General features: G+C 35.5%; 1 protein-coding gene across 7 annotated transcripts; it reads left to right on the forward strand.

Moving 5' to 3' along the window:
- The first annotated feature begins 4,045 nt into the window (after positions 1 to 4,045).
- On the forward strand, positions 4,046 to 24,337 carry LOC110104325 (bifunctional epoxide hydrolase 2). Of its 7 annotated transcripts, XM_028693567.1 has the most exons (5): positions 4,046 to 4,442; positions 4,551 to 4,733; positions 4,983 to 5,046; positions 9,977 to 10,070; positions 24,271 to 24,337. In XM_028693567.1, the coding sequence occupies exons 1-5, from the start codon at positions 4,155 to 4,157 to the stop codon at positions 24,320 to 24,322; spliced, it is 681 nt and encodes a 226-aa protein (XP_028549400.1). In that variant the 5' UTR covers positions 4,046 to 4,154; the 3' UTR covers positions 24,323 to 24,337. The 7 variants fall into 7 exon arrangements, with proteins under 7 accessions (XP_028549400.1, XP_028549401.1, XP_020689382.2 ...); XM_028693568.1 differs by lacking the exon at positions 9,977 to 10,070 and having other exon boundaries at positions 4,050 to 4,442; positions 24,271 to 24,332; XM_020833723.2 differs by lacking the exons at positions 9,977 to 10,070; positions 24,271 to 24,337 and adding an exon at positions 6,182 to 6,246 and having other exon boundaries at positions 4,050 to 4,442.
- The last annotated feature ends 2,793 nt before the right edge of the window (positions 24,338 to 27,130 follow it).

The raw sequence follows: 27,130 nt of genomic DNA on the forward strand, positions 1-27,130 counted from the left end.
TGATGTGGTGAAGACAGCTTTCAGTACTCGGTCCGGCATTACGAGTTCTTGGTTATGCCTTTGGGTAACCAACGGCCTGCTATTTTCATGGATCTGTGAACCGAGTATTCAGGAGTTTTTTGGATCAGTTTGTGATTTCTTATCGACGAATATTCTGGTTATATTCTGCTTCTGAGGTATGATCCTGCCAGACTATTTGAGGATTGTATTGGAGACTTTGGATTTTTGTTTCTAAAAAAATTCAGGCATCCAGCTTAAATCGCCAAGATATCCTCCAAGTTGTGAATTCTCTGGCGATTGAAATTTAAAGAAGGCAATCTTTACTTTAGGGTTCATTTGTGTGTTGACGGAGAAGGGTATGTTTTCCTGTTTGATTACCCCCAAGAAGAGTTCAGCCCCGGTTGGCTTTTGATTGGCCCCTCAATGGTTCCCCGGGACCCTTGTATTGAGGTACATCGATTAGTTCTGCGGCCAATGACCCGGAATTTATACCAGGGAAAAATTGGAAGTAAGTTTGAATCTTGTGAGATTGTATCTTTTTTTAGGGGGCCGGAGGGAAGGCCGCTCCACTACTGCCCTCTTGCTACAGTATGACGTATCACTGAATGACCCCCAAATATCAATGTCCGAATAACGAGTCATATAAAATAAATGATGAAGGGTCATTATCTATATTCTGTGCAAATTTGGTATTTTGTGATTTTCAGGAAAATTTGTGTAAATTCCGTATACTGCCGTTGTGCTGCCCGATTTTTGTCTGATTTCTGATTTGTCTGGATTTCTTCTGAATTAATATGCTATCTGTATATGCTATAAAAAGGGAGTTATAAGGGGCCTGGATCCTATGAGATTCAGTTAGTGTCTGGGAAAAACTTAGATGAGCTCAAGTTGGAGAAATATCTGTTCTGTTCCGGATCCGATGAATTCTGTTGTTCTGGTGCCATGAGTACATTTAGCTATTAATTACTCAGAGAATTTCTGGTGCCGTGAGCACAAGGGAGATATAAGGGTCAGAATCCGTAGTGATTCTGATAAGTTTAGTTTAGCTATTAATTAAATATCTGATATCTGATTTAATATGGTTCTGAATTCCATATCTGTTCTGTAAGCAAATCTGATTCTGATTTCCGTACGATATGAATCTGATTCCGATCTGTATGATATGATTCTGATATGATTCTGATACGATTCTGTTCTGTTCCGATATGATCTGAACTTCTGATTTCTGTACGATTCCGTTTCTGATTTGATCTGTCTGATCTGTTCTGTTTCTGATTTGATATGACTTCTATTTCCGTTCAGTTCTGTCTGATTTGATCTGTCCGTATCTATTCTGATTTGATCTGTTTCGTTCTGATATGTCCGATTTGATATCTGTTCGATTCTGTTCTGATTTCTGTACGGATTTGTCTGATGTGTTGGTTTTGAGATTCTGAGAATTTTGATTCGAGGTTTGTCGCTTTGCTGAGCTATTGAGCTCACTCTTATTTTCTGGTGATTTTCAGGTTCTGAGAAAGGGAAGGAAGTCTAGGAATATATTTCAGAGTCTGATCAGTATAGGTATTGTTTTGTACCTTTTGATTTTTGTACAGTCATGACTTTGCTGAGCTATTGAGCTCACTCTTGTTTTCTGGTGATTTTCAGGTTCTGAGAAAGGGAAGGAAGTCCAGGAATATATTTCAGAGTCTGATCAGTATAGGTATTGTTTTGTACCTTTTGATTTTTGTACAGTCATGACTTTTCTGTATTTGTAGATTATTATTTTGAGGAAAAGAAAAAAAGATAGATGTTTTGTTCTGCTGTGTTTGATGATTCATAGTAGCACTGTGTCTGTGTGTCTGTTTGAGTTAAATAATTTGGAAGATTCAGTTCCGAAACAAATTCTATAACCAGATCCTGATCAGTAAGTCAGTCCGTTCGTTCCGTGTCGCGACCCGATGCGAGCGGGATCCGTCCCGGATCGGGTCGGGTCGTGACACTACATAACTACATAAGAAGACATCACTCAAGAAGTGATCCAGAATTCGATGAATGTGATGCTGATGAAAATTTTGTTCATCTAAAGGCATGCGAGTTCTGAGTCGAAGAAGAAGTTGAACCTTTAGGAAATACGAATTGTTCTATAGAGTTGATTGATGGCGAAGGTGCAAAGGATATGGTTGAAGTTAGGGAGACAATTGCAATGCAATTATACAATTGTAACATGTATTACATTTACCTTAAATTTTATTTATATTTAAATATTCTATAAATAAATATTAGTAAAGATAGTAGAAATATAATAGTAAATGATTGATGATATACTTAAAATAAGCTTTTTTTTTTAATTTCTAGTTTCCTGATGAAAATTGAGATTCGTCAAATATGAATTGCTCCAAAGTAAAGCATGAGACGACAATAGTTTTGTTTTGTTGTTTGTAGATTTTTTTTTTCATGTACTTTGACTTATTTATTTGACTTTACATGTAACGAATTGAGTGTTTAAATGATGTAAGTTGTTGTTTTGTTTAAGGAGTTGTTTCTTAAAAGTTATATTTTGAAGCAGTATGTATATCATGTCGGTAGGCAGTGTTATGTCTATTATAAATAAAGGATTCAGTATGTGCATCAATTTGTATCGTGTAAATAGAAAGAAGTACACAAAGATTTGAAAGAGACAACTAATGGGCATAAAATTTGAGAAGTACGTAAAAAGGGAGAATTGATATACATAACTTTCTGTCACATTTCTCAATATATATAATAACATTGTATCAAATGATTTCGCTTTTTTGCTAGATGAATAGACCACCAGTCCAAGAAGCTGTATAATTACATCATTTATGCATTCCATATATATAAAGGGGTGATCGTTTCTCCTCTCTGATTAATTTCCTTATCATATATCGATCCTCATTATATCTACGCTTTTCCATTTTCAGTGTATTATTGCTATCTATATTCTCATTTTGGACAGTTTCATCGACATAAAGGTTATCTTCATAGAGACCCTGATATGGATCTTCCATTGATAAAGATTTTTGTAGCTGTATATTATAAAACATATGCGAATCAGTGAGTTCGAACCGGTGGTCTTGTTTATGCTTCTGGTTAAATATGCTTGGAAGCTTAGAACTGGTATTATAGCAAGATTCAGACAGATCAAAACCAATTACTTCTTTGCAATCTTTGCATTTGCATCTTTTCCCAATAATAGGGTACATCTGCATCCAAAAGATAGGATATTAATCAAAGGAGTAAATAACAAATGGTCCCTAAACTTTTCTAGTGTGTGCTTATTTTGGTCACATACAATTTTAGGTCTTTAATGTAGTCCCTTAACTTAAAATCTGAACCAAATTGACCTACCATCAACATTGTTATTTCATTGGACAGAAATTGGAGAAGAAAAGTTTTATATAAGAATAAGTCAATCTCACTATCTAATACTAATTAAAACTATAGATTAGGATTAATTTTATTTTCTTTTTAATTTTAAAAGCCTAAAAAATAATTTGTTTGAAATATACATTTGACTGGCTACTTAGAGTGCGCTATTTTTTTAACAACTAATAATGTGTATATTAATTTTTGAACTAAAACATTTTGTTCCAAATTTTTAATTCTTTAAGTGATACTATCAGACCATGATTTGAATTTTGATCTTTAAAAAATTAGAACAATCTCTACAGAAGATATGAAAATTAGAAAATAAGTAGATTAGTCATATTATACTTGCAAAAAATATTAAGTAAATTTGAGTTTAATATATGTATAGTTTCGTCATTTATGATGAAAAGCTAAAATTATTAATTGTACCAATTACTATTTATCTATTTTAAAGTTTGAATAAGAACATAAAAAAGTATTTAACCAAACAATATTTTGTAATAACTTTATTATATAAAACGTTATTTCTGAAACTCCATTTTCTCCACAATCATTTTAAAACAAATTTTTTCGAGAACATGACCAACCAAACAAAGCCTCACTCTTTTCTATTTATTCTATTGGTATATTGACAGTTCCATTAATTTATTCCTCCCTAGTCAATACCACGAATCCTAAACCACATAAAACTAGCGAGCACCTCGGAAGTGAGCTTTAATACTTCATTCCTTCCAAGTCAAGGAATCCTTCCTTTAAGGGCAGAATAAAATCGGGGAGAGAGAGAGATGAAGGGAGAAGAGATTGCGCATAGGACGCTGGAGCTCAACGGGATAATGATGCACGTCGCAGAAAAGGGAGAGGGGCCTGTGGTTCTATTTCTCCATGGTTTCCCTGAGCTTTGGTACTCTTGGCGTCACCAAATCGTTTCCCTTGCTTCCCGCGGTTTCCGCGCCGTTGCTCCCGATCTTCGCGGCTACGGCGACACTCATGCGCCGCCGGACATCGCCGTCTACTCCATCTTCCACCTCGTTGGCGACCTTGTCGCCCTCATCAACGCTCTAGGCCAAGAGCAGGTTAGAGTTAATCCGCCTCATATTTTCTTTGCTCTTCATTGGAAAGAAGGAAGCGTAACGCATAAAATGAATTTGATTTTTGGATTAAGGAAGTGTTTTTTTGTTAAGGTATTCGTGGTGGGGCACGACTGGGGTGCGATTCTGGCGTGGAATCTTTGCGTTTTCAGGCCGGATAAGGTGAAGGCTATGATTAACTTGAGCGTGATTTTCCGGCCACGTCATCCGGTTGTTAGGCCGGTTGACTTCTTCAGACAGCATTATGGGGATGATTACTATATTTGCAGATTTCAGGTTCCTTTCTCCTTGAGTTTGAGTCTTATATATGCGATATGGGTGTGAATTTGCCTAAATTGACCTAAATGTACCAAAAAAACAGGACAAAATTTTAAATTAAACCTAATATATAATTAATCTATTTGATTCAACATTCCGAAGCTTACTGGGTCTCTAACATGGTGGTGAGCAAGTAGCCCAATAAATGGACGACTTGCTATAGTTAGCTTTTTAAAGTTGTTTTTTTCTCCCCGCATGCTTGTCCAGCTGCTTCGTTCACTCATGCTTCTTAATCCGCCATTTCCAGATCTGTCGAGGTCGCCGAATCAAGGTAAGTTATTTGTTTTTATTTTATTTTATTTTTCCAGTTAATGTTGTATAGAAATATGAGTATAGCTTTGTATCTTTGTTGTGGTGTTTTTGTATTTTATTTTTTATGACATCTTATCTCTTTTTGATGAAGATGCAAGGGTTTAAGGATTTTTTGAGTTCGTCGACAAAAGTTATTTATATGTGATTTGGTAATGCAGAAATAGAAGCGAGCACTGGGTTATTTTTGAGTTGTTTATATAATGAGTTGTTTTGAGAGATAAGTATGTATGTGACTTGTTTAAAGAAATATCATATTTAAATAAAAAACATTTACGGTTAGCTCAAGTTGTATATATTTATTTTAATATATATGTTAAGATTTTTGCATTTAGTTATTATATTATTATTTTAATATATTTGTCAATTTTCATATTTGTACTTTTTATTTTAATATATATTTTAATTTTATCAGATTTTAATAGAACACTTACATTAAGCTTTATATTAAAAAAAAGTTACATTTAACTAATATAAATTTTTGTTTTTTTGTAAGAAGTGCTTAAATTTAAAAAAAAAACTGGTTAAGAGTTTGTTACTATATATGTTTCCACATTTGACCTATTTTTAATTTACTTTGTATGATAATATTAGCTTTACCTTTTTTGAACATAGAGTCACTTAAATTTTGCAGTTGTTACGTATAGTTATTAGTTTTCAGATAAATTAACATTTATTAGTTGAACTAGTTTATTTCTTTTTCTTTTTTAAAATTCCAATGCGATGTAGCAGTTTGATAATGAGTAGACAAGGAGCTATGTTTATGTTAAGATATGATGGTGAGTTATGCGTGGATGCCAATTTCGTACCAATGTATATTGGGGGTAGGAATCATCCCTTCTTAGTGCCAAGGAATTGCAAATTAGTTGAACTTAAAGATACTCAGGGCACTAAATTACAATGAAGCAAAGTATACAGTGAATTTAATTTGTCGACTGCCAGTCGGGAATTATTTCATTGCTTCACATGTTGCGTGTGATGTTGTGTTATGCTAAGCTGCTATAGAATTTCTTTTATATATATGTGAAAGTTTAAGAACTGAGTGTGCCAATAATGAATATTGATAACCTAACATCTCAAATACATGAGTTGTTCAGCATGGAGGAAAAGATCGAAGTTAATGATGATGTTTCAAGGCTTCATTTAATTGACGATCCATGTGCAGGTAAGTACCCCAGTGAACATATTAGTAAGTTTAACAATTTAAGCTATTATATCGATTTTTGAGTAAATATTAGTTTTTTAAATGTAGTCATGCAAAATGATCATTGGCATGATGCTGCAGGACCCTCGACCTAGTCGAGTCCTATTATTGATTATGGTTATGAAATAATGAGCAGTGAATCCAACGAGCAAGGTTTTGATGATTCTGATGACCATGGAGGAATTCAGGTACGAGTTGGCCGGAGCAATTATGTGGAATCCTCACTCACACTCTTTTGAAACCCATAAGAACATACTCCCTCTCTCACAACCTCATCCATTCTCTCCCTTGCTCAAAGCCCCCTCTTTAACGCCTTCTCACAGAAGACTCAACCATCTGACTGTCAAAAGATTTCTCTAAACTCTATTAAAAAAGCTTAAAAAGTTGGCTTGCAAAAATCTTAATAATTCAATTATGTTGACTCTGTTTGTACAGTATAATAAATGGATTATATAATCTGATTGTTTTAACACTGTCGAAGATTGTCTTGTACGATTCGAATTAGTCTAATACAGTTAGTTCAAATCAAACATTGAATCATACAGGATGAACCAAAATTTGTTTAGAGACTGTTCAAGTGCTTTGTATAGTACTATACATGATTGTCCAGTACGATCTGTAATTAATCAGATTCGATTTAATTCCTTAATAACCTTACTTAAATTTGACAATATTTTAAAATTTAAATGATCATACAATACAAATAGGTTTATATAATACGAAGAGTTCAATTTTCAAACTTCAAAATTTTTTATTTAGGTCGGTTGGATTTGACGACGGAGTTTTTGGTTATTGATGATCATCCAGTATGAAGATCTAAAACATAATATATGGAGTGTAATTTTAGTAGTAATAGACTTAGTGAGGGGATTGTGACTTTGGGCGATCAAGTCATTAATAGGAGTACATGTTTTAGATATCTTGGATATATTGTTCAGAGTGATGGTGAAATAGATGGGGATATTATCAGCAGAATTCAAGTTGGGTGATTGAAGTGGAGGAACGCATCGGGTTTGTTATGTGATAGAAATGTACCCCTCAAACTTAAGGGAAAATTCTATAAGATGGTAGTGAGGCCTGCAATGCTTTATGGTGCTGAATGTTGGCCATTAAAAGAGAAGCATAATACCAAGTTAAGTGTGGCAGAGATAAGGATGCTCAGGTGGATGAGTGGCTTTACCCTTAGAGATAGGATATGAAATGAGCATATACGTGAAAAGGTTGGAGTAGCTCCAGTAGAAGATAAGATTAGAGAGAGTCGCCTTAGATGGTTTGGTCACATAAAACGGCGGCCTTCCGATGACCGGTTAGGAGAGTAGAGGTATTAGATTTAACTTATGTTAAGAAAGGTATGGGTAGACCTAAAAAGACTTGGTTAGAAAATATTATGAATGACCTTTCTTTATTAGATTTAAACTAGAATTTGACTTTTAATAGGACATAATGGAGAAAAAGGATTCATGTAGCCGACCCCACGTAGTGGGATAAAGGCTTGATGTTGTTGTTGTTGTTGTTGATGATCATCCAGTATGATGTTTTGTCCATACCTTACGATTAGTTATAATTCAAATTTATAATTTTTTGTTAATTTTATTAATTTCTGTTTAAACTGATTGTACAATGCAATTAACAAAAAAAATTAAAATTTCATGCTAGCAGAACGTTAAATGCCGCTCAATATAATTACATACAACTAAAAAGAATGCTAGCGATTGTTTTTGCCTTTGATAAATTCAAATTCTATTTGATTGACATTCAGGTTCATGCTTACACAAACCAATATGATATTAAATGTCTTATGACAAAAAAGACGTCAAGCCAAGATTGATCTGGTAGATTCTCTTATTACAAGTGTTTAATGTAGAAATCCTTGATAGGAAAGGCATTGAGAGCCATGTTGTTGATCATATTTTTTGGTTATAGCTGGAAGAATCTATATCTCATGAGTGTGATATAAATGAATTCTTTCCATATGAACATCTTTTAGTGGTTCGTCTTGGTATGCTGATATAGTGAACTATATTGTGAGTGGAGTGATCCCCTTTGATTTATCACATACTCAAAGGCAAAAATTTTAGCATGATGCTATGTTCTTCTTGTGGGATGAGCCATATCTCTTTAGGAAATGCTATGATCAAATCATTAGGAGGTGTGTCCTTGAGGAGAAAGTAGAACCCATCATTAGGGAGTGTCATGATTTAAATTATGGAGGGCATTTAAGAAGGTTTAGAAATGCTTCTAAGATCCTTCATGTTGGATTATATTGGTGTACCCTATTTAAAGATGTCAATGCTTATGTCAAGAAATATGATCAATGTCAGCAGGTAGGAAACATCACTAAGAGAAATGAAATGCCTTTAAATTATATGTTGGAAGTGGAAATCTTTAATATTTGAGGACTTGATTTTATGGGCACATTTGTGCAATTTCATAGGTGTCAATATATTTTGATTGTTGTAGATTGTCTCCAAATAAATTGAGACAGTTGCCTCCCTCAGAACAGATGTTTAGGTACTGCTAAAATTTTTGAAGAAAAATATTTTTTCTAGATTTGAAATGCAGAGTTCTTGTTGATTAGTAATGGAGGAAGTCACTTCTGTGATAAAAAAGTGGAGGCCTTAGTCTCAAAATTTGGTATTCAACATAGGGTTGCTATTGCTTATCACCCCCAAATTAGTGTCCAAGGTGAGATTAATAATAGATTGATAAAGAGAATTCTTGAAAAGACTGTAAGCTCAAATATGAAAGATTGGGCATTGAAATTAGATGATGCATTATGGGCTTACATGAATGCATTCATGACACCAATTGGGATGCCTTCCAATCATTTGCTTTTTTGGAAAAGTTTGTCACCTACCTTTGAGTTAAAATATTGAGCATTTTGGGAAGTAAAAAAATTAAACTACAATCTTAATGATGCTGAGAAAAAGAGATTATTATAGTTGAAAGAGTTGGAGGAGTTAAGAAGTGAAGCTTTTGAAAATGTTAGGTTGTATAAATAACAAATGAAAAAATAGTATGATCGTAAGCATTTTAAGAGAAAATTTACCCCCGAACAAGAAGTACTTTTGTTTAATTCAAGATTGAAATTATTTCTAGGAATACTAAAGTCTAAGTGGTTAGGATTGCTCACTGTTGTTAGTGTATCCTTATGGAGCTGGAGGAATTAGAAAATCAAGACTGCCCAAATCTTCTAAGTTAATGGCCAAAGGTTGAAACCCTACTTAGGAGGGGACATAGATTGTTTGAGGAGTATTGTTGACTTAGCTCATCCTAATTAAGAATGTTGGTATAGTCTAACTGAAGATTGTAAACTTAACGTTACTTATTAGGCAACCAAATTTATTTTTTGATTGATATGTTTGATTTACGATTGTCTTATATTTTTTTGACATTTAATCTTATATAACTGTTGTATGCTCATGCAGTGTGTCTATGGTGCTTGATTGATATTTCCTTAAAGTAGATTTAAAAAAAAAAAAAATTGGATCCATGCGCCGCAGCGTCTGGTCATCAACCGCCGCAGCGTTGGGTCATCAACCGCCGCAACGCTCTTAGCATTATAGCACTAGGAGCATTTGGCACTACGACACCCTTCTCTCTATAAAAATAGAAATTAATTCAGCGCAGTTGTAATAATTCGATTTTCTTTTTAATATTTTTTTTTAAATAAAAAAATGAATTTCAGCATCGTACCTTATCGAAGAAGAGAGATTGAAGAGAGAAGGTTCTTTGGGGCTTTTTCATCCGTCAATTTTATTCAGAGAATTCTTCTATTTATTGTAAGTAACTCAAATCTCATTTTAATTTTCAATAATTTTTATAATTTTCATATATTGAACATAATTAATTATTTTCTACTGTATTTTGATTGTGGCATTTGCATATATTAGAAGGGCTTGCTATACTAATGGGTTGACTATTAAAACATAATATCTTTCGCATAAGGGTGGGCCAACGGGCTTTATTTAAATATGATTTATGGTGTTATCCTGATTCTAGCCTGTAATAGATGATTAATTATGCTGACAAATAGATATTGATAACTCTTTATTAATTTAATGAAGCCATATGTAATGATAATTAATTAATTTAATATGATAATTGATTAATTGGATAAATGATAATTAATATAACTAATAACTAACTGGGAATCAATTGGGGTAAAAGATGTTAAAAACATCATTATTGAAAAATTTAGTGATTCACTTCATTGACTGCTATTGATTATATTAAATTAAATATATTATATTAATTTTTTAGTCCTTGCATTGAAAGCTTTAGTCAGCTTTGAATTACTGCTGGACTTTTAAGCTTATTATGTGAATTTATAATATTTTCAGGTTAGGGAAGTGGTCAAGACTAGTTGGAGTGAGTCGAGTTTTCCTTAAATTTTATTATGTATTTTTTTATTCTTTTCTAGTTAGGAGCTTATAATAGATTAGTGATTGTAGTGATTTCCTGGCTAGTATAAATATTTTGGTGAATGAATAACAAAATATCTTGATGTATATGATTGTAATTGCTTTCGTTAGTTATTATTTATATTGATGATTTAAAGAAGCTTTGGTATATTCTTAAAATAATAAATAGACAATTATTCTAAATTTAATTCTTGGGCGTTATAGCTGTAGCACCGTGGAGCCCAACATCGCAACACTTCTTTTCATTCAGCGCCATAGCATTATGGGAACCAAGTGCCGCAGTGCCAAATAGCTTACCACAGGGCCTTAAGGCTGAATGTCAGCACCACGACGCTATCTCCTTTGAAAAATTGCAAATTAATTAGAGCTCCCAAGTGTTGTTGCAAGTGCTACAGCGCTCGGTCAGTGTTACAATTAGCCGAGGTGGAGGTCTTTTGCAATGCAGTAGCATTAACAAGTGTCACACGCCATAGTGGTGACTCGATCAAAAGGTTGTTGTTTTGACTTCCAAAGCTCAGTGTCGCGGCGCAACCTGACCACAGGGGCGAAACGATCGTCCTTTCTTTGACCAGACTAACCTTTAATTGGCAAAGCATTGCAACACTCTACGTCGTGGCGCTCAACCCTTTTATATAGCAATCTGAGCCATTTTTCTTCTTTTCTTACCTTGAATTCTTGCATTTGAAATTGAACCTCCCGTTTAGAGAGAGAAACCTTGCTTTTTCAAAATTCTATTTTTCCTCCACCGGTGTCGGTCTTTCCGGCAATGTTTGATAAACCTCCAGCGACTGACTACAGTCATCGGAAATCCTCCACTCATCATCTTTTAGCTCTTAGCCTGATGAGAGTATTCGCCTAATCCATAATTCTATTTCGCATCCTTCTTTGGTGGATCGGCCTGCTTTGGCGGAGAATCCTTTGGAATCTCTTGCCGGTGGTCGGCACCTTCTTGATCAACCTCCATTGGTTTCTCACTTTCCTAATTGTCATGTTGATCGGAATAGATCTGTTGTCTTTGGTGCTTTGAAGATCAAAGAATCATCTCTGAATGTTTTGAAGATATCTTCACCTGTTTTGGGTAAAGGTAAACAATTGGAGGTAGATGCTATGGTAAAGATCCCTCGAGTATCTTATAATTACTCTGTTGGGAACAAAAACAACAATTTGGAAGCTTCTTCTTCTTCTTCAAATATGAAGCTGATTGTGAACAGGATTGGTATGTCAAATCTTTCTAATAAAACTCAAAATTCAATTTGTTCTGAAGACACTCTGACTGTTTGGATGAATGCTCATAAGACAATTCCTGAAAATAAGGAAAATCATGTTGAAAGCGACGCTAATGTTACCAAGCAACTTAATCCCTAGAATAGGCGGCCTAACATCAAAATCAACTTTGCAAAGGATGAATCTGCTATAACTGAAGATGGAACTGTAAAATTATTTGAACCATCATTTGTGGAGAACTCTGAGAAATTGAAATTCTCAGTTGTGGTGAAGGTATTTGGGAAGGACATTCCATATCAAGTAATTGCTCGGGAGTTACGCAGACAGTGGAATAAGCTTGGAAAGTTTCATTTAACCATTTTGGGATTTGGTTGAATCCTTTGTTCATTCTTCTCTTCAGACTCCATGAAAAGTGTTTTATCTGGTGGTCTATAGTTTGTTAGTGGCCACATTGTGGGCATTGATAGATGGGCTCCGGAGTTCTCTACGTCTTCCTTGAAGGGGTTGGCAGCTCCTATTTGGATAAGATTACCTCATCTTCCTCTTTTTTGCTGGGATGAAACCAATGTTACACGGATTGCATCTGTAATTGGAATTCCTCTCCTGATAGATGGGAATATGTTCCAATGGAGTAGGAGAGAATTTGCAAGAGTTTGTGTTCGTGTAGATCTTAACAGAAGCTTCCTTTGGGTGTATGGGTTCAAGGAGTAAATGGTAAATTTTTTCAAAAATTTGAATATGAAAAGGTCTCAACGTTTTGTTTTAAATGTGGAAGAATTGGACATATGGTTGTTGACTATGATTTGGCCTTAAATAATAATACCACTGAGGTTATTCAAGACCATAGCATCGTAAAGAATGTTGCTGAAAACTCTCAAAAATTGGCTGAAGATAGAGAATTTGAATACATGCCCTGGATTCGTGTAAATCGTGGAAGGAAGGGTAGAAGAGTTGATATGCAGAGAAGAGTTTATAAGGGCTAAGGCACTGGTGGGAAAAATTGCACCTCAAAATATCATCAAAAATGTGGAAGGAATGGAAGCAAAGGAAGTATCTGTGGTTAGCTCAGTAGCTGCAAAACTTATAAATGATACTGATATTGTTCAACCCGTTGAAAATCAGAATTCATTGGTGATTCCTGAAGCTGTGTATGCTACTAAATCTGTAGAATAGCTAGTTGATGTTGATCCAAAAAACGTCTCTTATGTTAAGGACAATATGTTCAAACTACTTAGTTCAACTGATGAAGATGGAGAAGTTGGTTTAGAGAGAGAAGCTCCCGGAATTAAGTGAGAGAAAGTTCATTGAAATTCAAATTTTTCCAGCCCGTTATTGTTGGCGGTCTGTTCGCCGTCGATGGAAGAAGGAGTGGCGTTCGCCGCTGATCGTCGGATCCCTCCCGGCGATACAAGTTTGAAGTTTGTTCGTCCTGATGGTTCATTCAGAATTCACAAATATGGGATTTTACATATTAATGGACCTTCTTCAGAGGCTCTTAAGAAGTCACCTGTTGTGCCAGGGAAAGGCAAAGGAATTTTGATTCATTCTCCCGTGAAGAATTTCAAATCTCTGAGGATTCATGAGAAGAAATTAGGTGACAATGAAGCCTCATCTTCGTCAGGCTTAAAGCTTTTTGTGAACAAATTCAACAACCTAGCTGGTAAATCTCAGTTCATTGAGAATGGAGTTCTTTTTCCCAAAAACTTATGGAGAACACATCAGATATTCGACGTAATACCGAGGAAGCTGTGACCTTAAAAGCTGCTGATTCGAATCTTATTAAAGCTTGGATCAGGAAACCGAACATCAAAGTCTCGTTTAAAGAAAATGAATCATTTCTTTCTGAGGACGGTGAATAAGTTAAACTCAATGAATCTTGTTTGAAGATGAATGCTGATAAACTTCAATTATCTCTGGTTGTGAAGGTTTTTGGTGAGAATGCTCAAGTCATTGTGATTGCTAGAGAACTTCGCCGTCAATGGAGTCAGTTTGGGAAGTTTCATATTAATTCCCTTGGACTTGACTGGATTTTATGTTCCTTCTTTGATAAGGAATCAGTTGACAAAGTTCTAGAAGGTGGCCCGTGGTACGTCAATGGACACATTGTGGGAATTGATAAATGGTCTCCACTATTTTTCTCCTTCTTCATTAAGAGGATTAACTTCCTCGATTTGGGCCAGGTTTCCTCATCTACCTTTAATTTGCTGGGATGAAGAAAATGTAGCTAGAATAGCCTCCAAGATCGGAATCCATCTTTGAATCGATGGTAACATGTTTCAATGGAGCAAGAGGGAGTATGCTAGAGTTTATGTTCGTATGCCTTTGGATCAACAATTTCCAACTGGAGTTTGGGTAGAAGGATCCCACGGACGTTTCTTTCAAAAGGTTGAATACGAAAAAGTTTCTACTTTTTGTTTCAAGTGTGGTAAAGTGGGTCATCTAGATGATAAATGTAAAGATGACGTGGCGGCTTATCAAAAGGAACATGTAAATTCATTGGAAAAGGGAATGCAGTCTAAATTCCATCAATCTCAGCAAGAAGTTGAATCAGACAAAAGCTATGGGCCATGGATTCTTGTCCAAAATTTAAGAAGGAAGAAGCCATTACCTGATTGGGTAAGGTGAATCTGAGAAACAATAAATTCAGGAAAATTAAAATCTGTGTATGTGCAGAAATCTTCCTTTAATCCAAATTCAGTTCAATCTGTAGATGAGAATGTTGGTAAGGGAAATGTAGAGGTTCCTGGAAGATTTGTAGAAGAAACTCTTGTTCCAACTGTGAATGTTAAAGTTACAGTTGTGGAGAAGGAAATTTCAGGTACTGGCACTTGCATGGAAGGTACATTGAAAGCTCATTACAAGAAGGTAGATACTGCAGTTGAAGATAACAGAGATTTGTGTGGTGATAATGAGATTCCGAGTAATCAAACTGCTCATTTTTCAACAGAAGATAAAAATATGTTCAGAATATTGAGCATTAAGAATTTTGGTGAAGAAGGAATTGTTGGCTTTATTGACAAGGATGAAGATCTTGAAGAAGGAGAAATCAATTGTTCCAAATCTGATCTTGCTGTTATTAAAACAGAGAGGATAAAATGAATTTGTTAAAAGTAAGGGTAAGTAAGCTTCTTAAAGAACTTAACTCTTTGGGCAAAGATAACATCTTACTTCAAAAAAGGAAGGGTGACGGTGCTAAGAAGTTTAAAAATGGGAGCAATCCCATTTTTAAATCCAAATGACGTCTCTATCATTTTGGAATTGTAGAGGGGCAAGAAAAATTGAAGCCTCTCGTTACTTAAGGGAGTTTGTCAAAGACCTTGATGTTTTCTATGTTGGGCTAGTAGAAACAAAAGTTCAATCTTTTGGTAGAGAAGAAGACAACAAACTTGTTGGTAGTAATTGGGATTTCTTCAATGTCCCTTCGGAAGGTTTGTCTGGAGGAATTCTAGTTTGTTGGATGTCCAGCTTTTGTTCTTTTTCCATTACTCATGCTTCTCCATAAATGGTTATTGGTTTGTTCAAAATTCAGAATAAAGGAGAGTGGCTTATTGCTACTGTTTGTGGCAGCAAAGACATTTATAAGAGAAGACAACTTTGGGAGAATCTTCATGCCTTTTCTAATTCCAATATTCCGTTCATCATAGGTGGAGATTTCAATTGCATTCTTTTTCAAGAGGAGAAAAGAGGTGGGAAGAGGTTTGTTTTCTCTCAAGATCCTCAAGATATGCAAATGTTTATGAAGAGGAGTGACTTTCATGACATTGGAATTATAGGTCCTAAATACACTTGGTGTAATAATAAGAAAGGAGGAGCTCGCATTCTTGAGAGGCTAGATCGTTGCTTATTAAATTCTGCAGCTTTGAAGATCATTCAACCTGCAGTAGTTCGGCATCTTGGAAGAATTGCTTCAGACCATTGTCCTATAGCCATCAATTTATTCAATACAGGGTACAGAAGATCCAAAAGATTGCAATTTGAAGAAGTTTGGTCTTCTTATCCAGCATCCAGAGGAATTGTTGCAAGTTCTTGGGAAAAATCAGTTGGAGGGGATGATGTACAAAGACTTAATCTTAAATTCAAGAGATTCTTAAAGCCTTATTTCATTGGAGCATAGTCAAACATGCAAACCTCAATATTCTAAAAGAAAAACTGAAAGCCGAGATCATTGATTTGCAAGAGGAGGAAGCCAGTTCGGGAAATCTCTTTGAAGAAAAAATTTCCATGCTAAGATTTAAAGTAAGGGAGCTGAACTCTACATTGGGAAGGCTAAGCTCTTGGTGGAGACAAAGAGCTAAAGTGAAGTGGTACAAAGAGTGTGACTCCAACTCTAAATACTTCCACTTGGTTGCATCTACAAGACGCAACAGTAACTTTGTTAAGCAAATTAAAAATACTAAGGCATTTTGACTGAGGATCAAAGCTGCATTGAAGAAATCTTTTCAAATTACTTCCAGGAGAAGTGGAGGTTTAAGAAGTGCTCTCTTTCCGGATGGCCAAATCTTTCCAAAATTCTGGATGATGTAGACAGGGAACGGCTCAAGGCTGATTTTACTGAGGAAGAGTTGGAGATTGTTATTTCTCAATTGGATAACAATATATCTCCTGGTATAGACGATATATCTTATACTTTCTTTAAATGCTATTGGTCCATTATAAAGTTTGATGTTTGGAAGGCTATTTGACTTTTTTTTTTAATTCCTGTTTTATGTGTGATGAATGGAGAGAAACTGTTGTGGTTCTTATTCCTAAAATTAAGAATCCTATGACACCTTCAAATTATAGACCTATTAGTCTATGCAATTCTATATACAAGATAGTGGCAAGAATGTTATTGAACAGGATTGTCAATTGTATTCCTAAAATCATTTCAGAAAACCAAGTTGCATTAATCAAGGGGAGATCAATTTTTGAGAATATCTTGCTCACTCAAGAAATCTTTCATAAATTCAGAAATTCCAAAGCAAAGAAAGGGTTGTGGCCATTAAAGTGGATATGGAGCAAGCATATGATAGTATGGGGCATGGTTTAAAATTGCGCAATATGAGGCTCGCCTTTGCGCAATTCCAGTAAAAAACGCCTCGATGCTTACGCTTCTAGTTTTTTTTATGAGGCTTGCGCCACAACTTGATTGAGGCCCGCTTCGCCTCACTGGCATGAGGCTTACGCCTCACGCTATATATATTAAAACTTACATAAATCTTGAAGTAAATGCCTGACATTGGACTCTATAAAAGAGGAGGAATGGGAGAGAGCAGTTCACCATAATGATGATTCAAATGAAGAACCCCTTAGTGATGACAGTGCTGATGACTTATGAGTTCTTATGTGATATGTCATTGCTATTTATTTTTGGAAATTGGAATTAGATGTTAATGAAAAGAATACTGGGATTTGGGAAAGATTGAATTTTGAGTTGAACTATATTTCATGTTGTCTTATTATTGAGATATTTTGATTTCACTTCATATCTAGGCTAGCCTGGTGTACCTTTCTCTTTGTGCGGCTGGAATGATTCATAAGTACCCCCGGGCTGGGGGAAAGCAACTGCTCTTTTCTTGTAACAGGTACCGTCAAAGATCCCATACACACCTTTATTGCGCGTGGTGGAAAGAAAAATCACGGCCGCGGTGTTCTCAAAAGAGGGCACCTACCATACACGCCTTTATTGCGCGTGGTGGGAAGGCCCAGTCTTCTCATTGTTTTCCCGTAAACGGGGGAGACGCCGGGAGGCTGCCAAAATTTCGGGTGAAATATTACTATACTCGGACCTGTTTCGCACTGAAAAGAACAAAATGTTTGGACCAAATGAGAAAGAGCAGTGGACTTTTGAACTTGATTGAACATGTGCAGAGGACCTAAATGAAATTCAAATGATTTCTAAAATTCAAATCCAAATAAAATCAAGCCAGAACTGAAGATCAAATTCAAATGAAATAAAATCATATTTGAACCAAATTCAGTTCATTTGAACACAAGATTGAACTTGCAAGAACTTCAAAGGGCCTTGGACAATCAATTTGAACTTGAACGAGTACTCAAATTGAACCAAAACTTGAGCTCGAATAAAAAATCAAGAGGGGAACAAGGAATCCAAATAAGAATTGCACTTGAGCCGGCTAAAGAACTTGAATCCGTTCTTGAATTCGTGCTATACAACATCAAGTGGGAGTTGTGAATTCGATGAACCCGAGTCTGAATGAGACTTAATACGGACTCAAACACACAGAAAAACAAAACTCGTATCATACACGAGAAAATTCAAATTACAAGAACACTTGTACGGTCAAAAGTGACATAAAGTACCCTACAAGACCTCGATGCACAATCTCCTACGACAATCCCTACAATGCCTATTGATTGAGAAGGCAATACGGGAGACCAACAATCCAAGATCCGTTCTTACAAACAAGTGCAATCTCAGCAAATCCCACCTGAGATTGGTGAAAAGGTGGATTTGATGCAGGAGAAATGGTTCTTCTACAAACATTCCTAGGAGCTCGTAGTAGATACGACAATCCCCACCAAGTCAATGCACTATAGAAATGAACAGTTGTAAGGTGTACGACTCCTACTCATATATAACAACCAAATGATCTGCAACACATACGATCTCTCTCTACAAAGACAATTGTATGTGCCACATGTCACTGATGGGTAGATGCATAAAGACTACAGTAAATGCAGTATCCTGTAGTCAACTTCGGTCTAAGGATGAATACATCTACCTCCAACAATAGTGGCTGTATTGTAAAGACCAAAATCACAGCATAATGCTTAAAGACTATAAGTTCCTATGAGCTTCTACAATCCAAGGCAGGAGACTCGTTAGTGCACTATGACCCGCCTACGAAAATCAACGAGTAGTGTACGACAGTCTACCTATACGAAGCAGCAAACCACTGATCCAGAAGTTGCTACAATACGCCACCGGATCTGCAACCTCTGTACAAGCAGACAGAAGGCGTCTATTCCAAGAACACCCCCGCATGTGCACTATAAATTGTATACACATAGGTACACTAAAGGGGAAAATACAATCCCAACCCGCATGGGCCCCGACGAGCGTGTTATTGGTACACACGCGATGCCTAGGGATGCTGCGCGGGTTGATAAGTGAATTCTAGTTCGAACCCGATCCTCCTATACGGATCAATAGGAGTCGACAAGGTTTGAACTCTCAAAAAAATATACTGTTGTGGTGACCGGTATATTTGTCTTAATACATTCATATTAGGCCTTTAAGGCCTATAACAAAGAGAATTCACTGATGAGGGCATAAAGCCTACGAAATCCAATCCTCAGTCGACAGCCCGACAGAGTTGACAAGGTTCAATCCATAAAGAGAAATGACCCCACAACACCCCGATGATGGCCGTGTTGAATGCAGATCTCAACCGGAGGGGTTCTCAAATACTTTCAATTGTCTCCCAAAATTCTATTTCAAATACTCCAAAGTTTTACCTAAAATACCCATAAATATCCAAAGTCCATAGCTCCACCCCAAAATCCCAGAAAATTCTAAAAATCTCAAAATCCCAAAAACATTTAAAATTGAAATAAATCCATCAACGCTTAAAGCAAAATCCATTCACCCTCCGCAATAGTCTGCCGGGGTGGACAAATTCAAATAAACTCTAGCTCACAAAGAGCCAAATGCCTAGTCGAAAATATTACTAGGATCCATTCTCAAATAATCTCTTGCCAGTAAGAACGTGGTACGTGTCCTCTAACCGGCAGTTTCACTGCCAAATGGCACTGCAGGTAAACGGTTATGACCCGGGGCCCTCTGAACCGAGTGGTTTTGCCGCCAAATGGCACCACAGATAGCGGTTATGGCCAGAGCCAATACGCTCCTTAATGGCGTTAAATCCTTGAGATATGAATCAATAGAATATGATCGATAGGGCACAAAGCCCTCTGTTAGCTAAGGTGGATTCAAATTAGTCCCCTAACAAACATTCACCCCGTCTTACAATGGTCCTTGGACGAGCATAACATCCATTACTTAGAAAAACTTCTCTGGAAGGCCCCAGACCATGTTTTTTTAAGGAAAACTCTATAATGTGTTACTTTGTAGTTTAAGTTACATACTTCATACTACAAATTTTCAATCGTAAGATATAATCTACCATATTTTTCACTAAGTTTCTATTTTTTGATCACTAAAACCTTGACTATAACAGATGAAGTGATCTAGAATTTTTTTTACAAATATATGCCTCTTCTCAAAGGTGTGGACTGATTCATTAGGTAATTCTACTTACCAACAAAAGCCGCACGAGACAGCTGCTCCCAAACTTTTTTAACAACAGTGCATCAGTACCCATTACATTACTATGGTGGTCATTTAATGATTTCAACTCTCGTATTGAAATATGAAGGTGATTTGCTACCTTCTAGGGGTGCTGGTCAAACTATAGATAATGGCCCAAAGAAAAATGAAAAGTTTTAAATGAAATATTTCTAAATGATAGGAAATAGGAGTTATTGGGTTTATACCTCTACAAGACAAAAAATATTAATATTATTTATGGTTGACAAAAATTTGATTTATTATTATATACAACAACAAACTTCTTTAGTTCTCTTTGAAATTACACTAATGAGTAGCCTAACAGACTTTACGTCTTTAAACAGATTCTTATTCTAATAGGTATCAAAGCTAACTTTCTTTGCATAGCACTTACTCAGCTCTAGTGATATAAAATCTCTTACATCTTCAAGAATTTTGACTTTGACTATCTATAACTTGTTTGCATAATCATGGATTAGTTTATCTAGTTGGGTTTTGAACTTCCTTTTCTTTTAGATAAGGAATGAAGTTTAAGGTCACATAGATAGGTATAAGGTGGAGAGTTAGCTATATGGTGAACAATCTAATCTTCAATAGTTGTTGACAATGGATAGAAGAAACTTCCACCCAATAGTTGGGATTCAATGGAACTTCCACCCAATAGTGCGGACTAGACACTTTATTTGGAATGAATTTGATTTGATCAAGTTTGAAAGACATCAAACTAGGGTGACATTTTAAATAGGAATTTAGACATGAATTTGAGCAAAACTAAACTTGAAATAAGACCCGTCCAAAAGATTCAAACTAAGAGATATTTAAATATATTTAGACATGAATTTGAATAGGAATCAATTAGGATTCCTATCTTACCTAAGACAAATTAGAATTTTAGACATCTATAGTTGCTGGACCAATGTTATAGGCAAATGATCTAAGAAACTCACTCTAATCAATCTTTCCATATTTACAAAAAAGTAAGTCTAGTCCTCACTAAGATAAAGATAAGAATTTTCGCAGTGAACTGGCTAAAAAAACATGTTGACAAACCAACTGTGTGACTAATTTCCTTTATGTATTTTTAAGTTAAACATGTATATTCTACATTATACTAATTTCAAAAAATTGACTAATACTTTACTATCAATTTAAAAGAGAAACAAACAATTTACTTTCATTATTAAACACATACTATTAATCGACAAGATGAGTGTTAAATTCATCTCAAAAGAGAAAAGAGAACATTTTACAAATCATTTTGAATATGAAACTACAAGGAATAAAGCATATAAACATTCATCAAGACTTTTCCCCTACATTGGAGAACTAAAGTAGGTTTTATTATTTTACTGGGTTATGGACTCCCAATATAGGCAAGTCTTATAGTTATATATATCTCAAATTAGTTTCTTAAGAACTCTTAATTAAGTGAAGATTAAACTTTTAATTGTATAAATGATATTGATCAAAAGTTTGTTTAATAGGCCTAATGATTTGTTTGAATTTTAGATTTTAGATTTAAAATTTATTTAGGATTTGGATAAGAGGTAATGATAAGTGTAAATAAAGTATTTATTTCATTTTATTTTTTTAGTACAAATATATTGTTTAGTTCTGTTTGTAGGAAAAATACAACAAAATGGAAACAAAATTTAAGTCTCATTTAGCACCACAGAGTCAATATAAATGAATCACAATGCCATTAAAGGCACAACCAGACACCACAAAATTGACATTAAGTTACACTTCTTTATAAAGCTGTGCCACGACATCCAAATGGTTAGCTTTATAACACCCGACCCCTCCATCTTCTAGTGTGTAGCATTAAGATCTTCAACCTCAATGCCAAAATTGTGTTTAGACACTACACATTCAAAAGTCACCAGCATCAATGAATAGGCAAATGTAATTTCCCAAGTACAATGAATATGTTCAGTAAAATGTAAAAGTGCTCAGATGACACTAGAAAGTGCTCTGATACACTTGAAAGTTCGTTAGGGATGTTAAGCCCTTATGAAACTGGCCCAGGCTAATAATGAGATAGCGAGGGTGAATCAATATTTAAACAAACACTAATCTTAAATCCAAAACGAGATTCACCACAATCAAAATCAAGATGCGAAATTAATGCTGCGAAGCAAATATAAGATAAGAAACACGCCTGATTTATAATGGTTCTATCAAACCTTGACCTATGTCCATCCTTGGAGGCCCCTCAAGTATTGCACTAAAACAAGTGTCTTCCTTTAGCCCCCACAGACTAGAGCGGAGAAGCCCTTAACAAATCACTTCCATCCTTCCGGTGCGGCGGAGTCGCCAGGCCTTGACACCAAAGGTGAACTTCCCTCGAGACAAGCCTTAGAATCCGACAGGTATTAAGATGCAAGCCTGCCGGAGCAACCATGATGGAATCCCCTCCACACTCCCTTGAGTCCCCCTCACAGGATCTTCTCCCTCTCTAGATTCACCCGTTCCTCACTCCCTTTCAAGCTTCTCTTTACAGAATGTTCCCCCAAGAACGAAGCGTACATGATGGCATTAACCAAAGATAATCCATATGCCAGTCATTAGTCAAATATAAGAAGCGTAATAGAAGAAATAACGCCTATTAAGCCAAGCATGCCATTAATTCGATCTTCTATGGATGTTACATCGTTCCTGAGCATCCGATTAGGTTCAAATATGAGAAAAATCTCCCTGAAAGATGAAAGCTACAGATGTTAATTCGGCCGGACGATCTTCCATTGGTGGATACACCTATATGCTTCACAAATTGCCACAATTTTTAGAAAAATGTCCTGGATTATCCTGGCAATATTTTTAGTCCAGGCCGATCCACCAGGCCGATATCCAAAAAATAAGAATTTCCTAGTAGACTGGCGGCAGATGATTCTGAATTGAGCCTATCACTCCTGGCCGAACAAATCGTCCAGGACGATGTGTTTTTCATAATGATAGCTGCTTAACGAGAATGCCTCTAATTAGAGTTTCTGATTTTGAACAGATCATCCCGACGATATACAATATCATCTCAAGACAAAGTTACCAAAAACAGTAAACTCTAGGAACAGTCAGAAATCTCTTATCGTTTACAAAGCATCAGGAGCTCACAATAAATACAATAGACTGAAGAAAGGAAAAGGTACAAACTGACTCAGACCTAGTCTACCCAATCTTGAGCTAGTTCCAAATTACAGTCCGATCGTGTGAACCTGAAATGTCAGTACATAAGACAGTCGTAGAGAAATAAGAATGTTTGCTATCATCAAAATTATAAACCATTGATCCGCAACAAAATGATGTAGTTGTTTACTAAGTAACTTAACAACATCAGCAAGAGCTGTGCAGAGCCAAAATTGTAGCGCATTGATATTAATTCATTTATTAAGTGCAGTGGTGAAAATATTTTAAGCATCATAGTACTAGTTTTCTACTTTTTATTTTTCTATAAATAGTCATTGAGTTATTTTTTAAGAGAGCTCGGTCACTTATTTAATTTTAGTACATTCCATGGAACTTCTCTAAATCTCTCTTAGGGTGACAACTAAGAAATTTTTGGAAAGTACTTGATACAATTAGTAAAGTATTTAGTCTATATTTGTTTGAGCAACACAATACATTAAAGGAGTGTAAAGGAGATTTATTGAACCTTCCTGGTGACAACATTCTTTTACATTTCCATTCTTTTAGGATTTCATTAAAAAAGAGTATTCTTATCTTTTCTTCCATATTGGGCTAATTTCTTAGTTTTGGATTGATGATGTAGAGAACATATTAAGTACTAATGAATATTCTATTGCTAGAAATTTAAAAAATGTTTTAAATATTATCCCACTCTTTCTTTAATACATATAGTGGCCTTATGTATAGTTAAGACCTAGTATTATGTATAGCCTCGATAGAGGAATGCAAGAATAACCCAGAATAAAATAATATGATAATATACTTGCATATGTTGCGTATCTATTTTTCAGAAATATAATTTTGATGATTGCAAACACTTCTATTTTACTTCAACTGCCTTACCTACTAATGTTTCAGGACCACAGGATCGAGACTGCAAGATGAACCAGATCAAGATTGGGTAGATTAGTCTAAATCAGTATGTAATGTACTTTTTCCCTTTCTTGAGTCAAATGTAATCTTTATGGTGCTTGATGCTAAGTAACTTTGCACACACACACCTGAGTGAATTTTTTTTTGTGTAAACTTAGAGTTCTCTATTTTGAGTACATCGTCCAGCACGATCCAAAAATCATCCCGGATGATCTGTCAAAAATAGAAACCCTAATTAGGGCATCCTGGTTAAGGCAGCCATCATTATGCATATCATCCTGGATGATATTTGAATCGTACGGAATGATAGGCTCAAATTAGAAAGAATCAGCTGCCAGGTCAACTTAGGTAGCTTTATTTTTTAATTATCGTCCAGGACATCGTCTTGGATGATGCAGAGTAATTATGCCTAAATTGATATGGAGATTAAGGAAAGTAATCAAGGTTGATTGATACGATCATATCATCCTGGACGATCACAGGATCAGCCAGGATGATCAGTTCAAAAACCTTTATTTCTTCTAGATGACCAGAGCAATGTGCTGGATGATTTGGGCAGATTTTGAACTAATCGGCCAGAACGATCGTGAGATTATCCTAGACGATCAAGGCATTTTAATTTCGTCTAGACTCTCATTCAGAGTAATGGTATGGACAATAATCTTCAATTTGAACTAATCGTACAGGATGATGTTATATCATCTTAGACAATATGAACAAAATTCTTCTTATCGTCCTGAATCATCCGGGCTGATTGAGTTTAATTTATACTGATCGTATAGGACGATAGGAATATCGTCCTGGATGATAATGTCGGTTCTTAAAAATCTATATAAAGGACCCGTGCCTTTTTATGCTCAAGACCTTGAATGCTGTTGTCTTGACCTGAGAGAGCCTAGGGAGAGAGAGAGGGAGAGAGAGAGAGGAAATTATGAGGGGGAGTTTGTGAGAGGGTTCACAAAGGTTGCTTAAAGAAAGTTTCCAAGTTTTCTTCTCTGTTCTTCGTCCTTCATCTTTGGGTGGTTCTTGGAAGGTCTACTTCAACAATCGTTCTGGGTTCTCTGCCCGCTTTAGGAGGAAGCAAAAGAAGTCGATTCTCTACCACACCTGGGTTATTGAAAAGGAGCCTGTTGTAAAGGATTCTTTGCCTAGCTATGGGAGCTAAAGGAGAGACACTTAGTTAGTGCAATACTTAGAGGATTCCTCCAAGGAGTGGACGTACTGACCGAACCACTATAAATCTGACGTGTTCTTTCTTTGTTTCTACTTACGCATTTAATTTCCGCACTCGTTATTTTTGTTGTGGATTGTGTTTTGGATTTTAAGGTTTTGATTTTTTTGCAAAGTTTTTTAAAATACCAATTCACCCTCCCTCTTGGTTAGCCTTGGGACTAGTTCAAAGGGGCTTAACTTCCGTAACGAACTCTCAAGTGGTATCAGAGTGGGATTCATAAACAAGTTTTTAAAACCTTTTGAGTTTCGATCCATGGCTAATTTTGGTAATCGTAATACTGCATAAGGGTATTCATTACCCGACCTCCTTTGTTTGATAATATTTTGTTTGATTTTTAGAAAACTCGTATGTCTACGTTTTTACAATCTATTGACTATCGTATGTGGATGCTACTTAAGGATGTTTATACACATCCGACTGGAAAATTTAATGGTGTTAGTATTCCTCTTCCTTTTTTTGAATGGACTATTGATGATAGGGATTTAGCACAAGTTAATGCAAAATGTTTAAACTATTTTTTTTGTGCTTTAAAATCTAAAGATTACATGCATGTCTCAACTTGCACAACTGGTAAAGAGATTTGGGATAAATTGTGTATCACTTATAAAAGAACCAAAGAAGTTAAGAAACCTCATTTGAATATTTTATTGCATGATTACAAACTGTTTTATATGAAACCTAATGAAATGATTTCTGAAATGTATACAAGGTTTACTCAGATTGTTACTTCATTGCATGCATTTGAAAGAGAACTTACAAACTATGAAAAAGTTAATAAAATTTTAAGATGTTTGCCTTCCTCTTTTGATGCTAAAATTACTGCAATTTCTGAATCTAAAGATTTAAAATGCTTTTTTATGTTTTATAGTATTCACTCATTAGTATATAAAAAAATTATCATTTTATGTTTACGCAATCTTTTGATTTTGAGGCTTATGCCTCAAAACGTCTTTGAGGCTTACGCCTCGCCTCACGAATAAAAAACACCTCAATACCCAAATACGCAATTTTAAACATTGGTATGGGGTGGAAAACCTTGAAACAGGTGTTGGAACTTTATGGTTTTCCATGGCCTTTTATCAATCTCCTTCTCTAGTGTGTGGTGGACACTAAGTACTCCATTATTGTGAATGGTATTAATACCAATTGGATTCGGGCTGAACGTGGGATTAGACAGGGATGTCCACTGTCTCATTATTTGTTTATCATGTGTTCTCAATTATTAGCTGAAGCATTCAGAAAAAATGGAAGTAAGATAGTAGTGAAGGTGGCCCCAAATGCAGAAATTGTTTCCCATCTTCAATATGCAAATTACATCATTATATTTGCGGAAGCAAATCGAAGAAATGCTAAGAAAATTAAGAAGATCTTGAAGGAGTATAGCAGTTGGACAGGGCAAAAAATTAATGATCGAAAATCTTCTCTGATTTTCGGTAAGGCTGTACACAAAGATAAGTCCAAATAGGTTTTAAAACAATGGATGAAATGAATTACCTTGGCATTAAGATGACTATGAGAAGACTCAAAGCTTCAGACTTTCAAGATGTTTTGGAGAAAGCATTTGATAAGCTAAACGCTTGGGGTAATCTCTCCCTTACTTTAGCTGGCAAA

This window comes from Dendrobium catenatum, unplaced genomic scaffold, assembly GCF_001605985.2.
Source record: "Dendrobium catenatum unplaced genomic scaffold, ASM160598v2 fragScaff_scaffold_323, whole genome shotgun sequence".
NCBI classification, from domain to species: Eukaryota; Viridiplantae; Streptophyta; class Magnoliopsida; order Asparagales; family Orchidaceae; genus Dendrobium; species Dendrobium catenatum.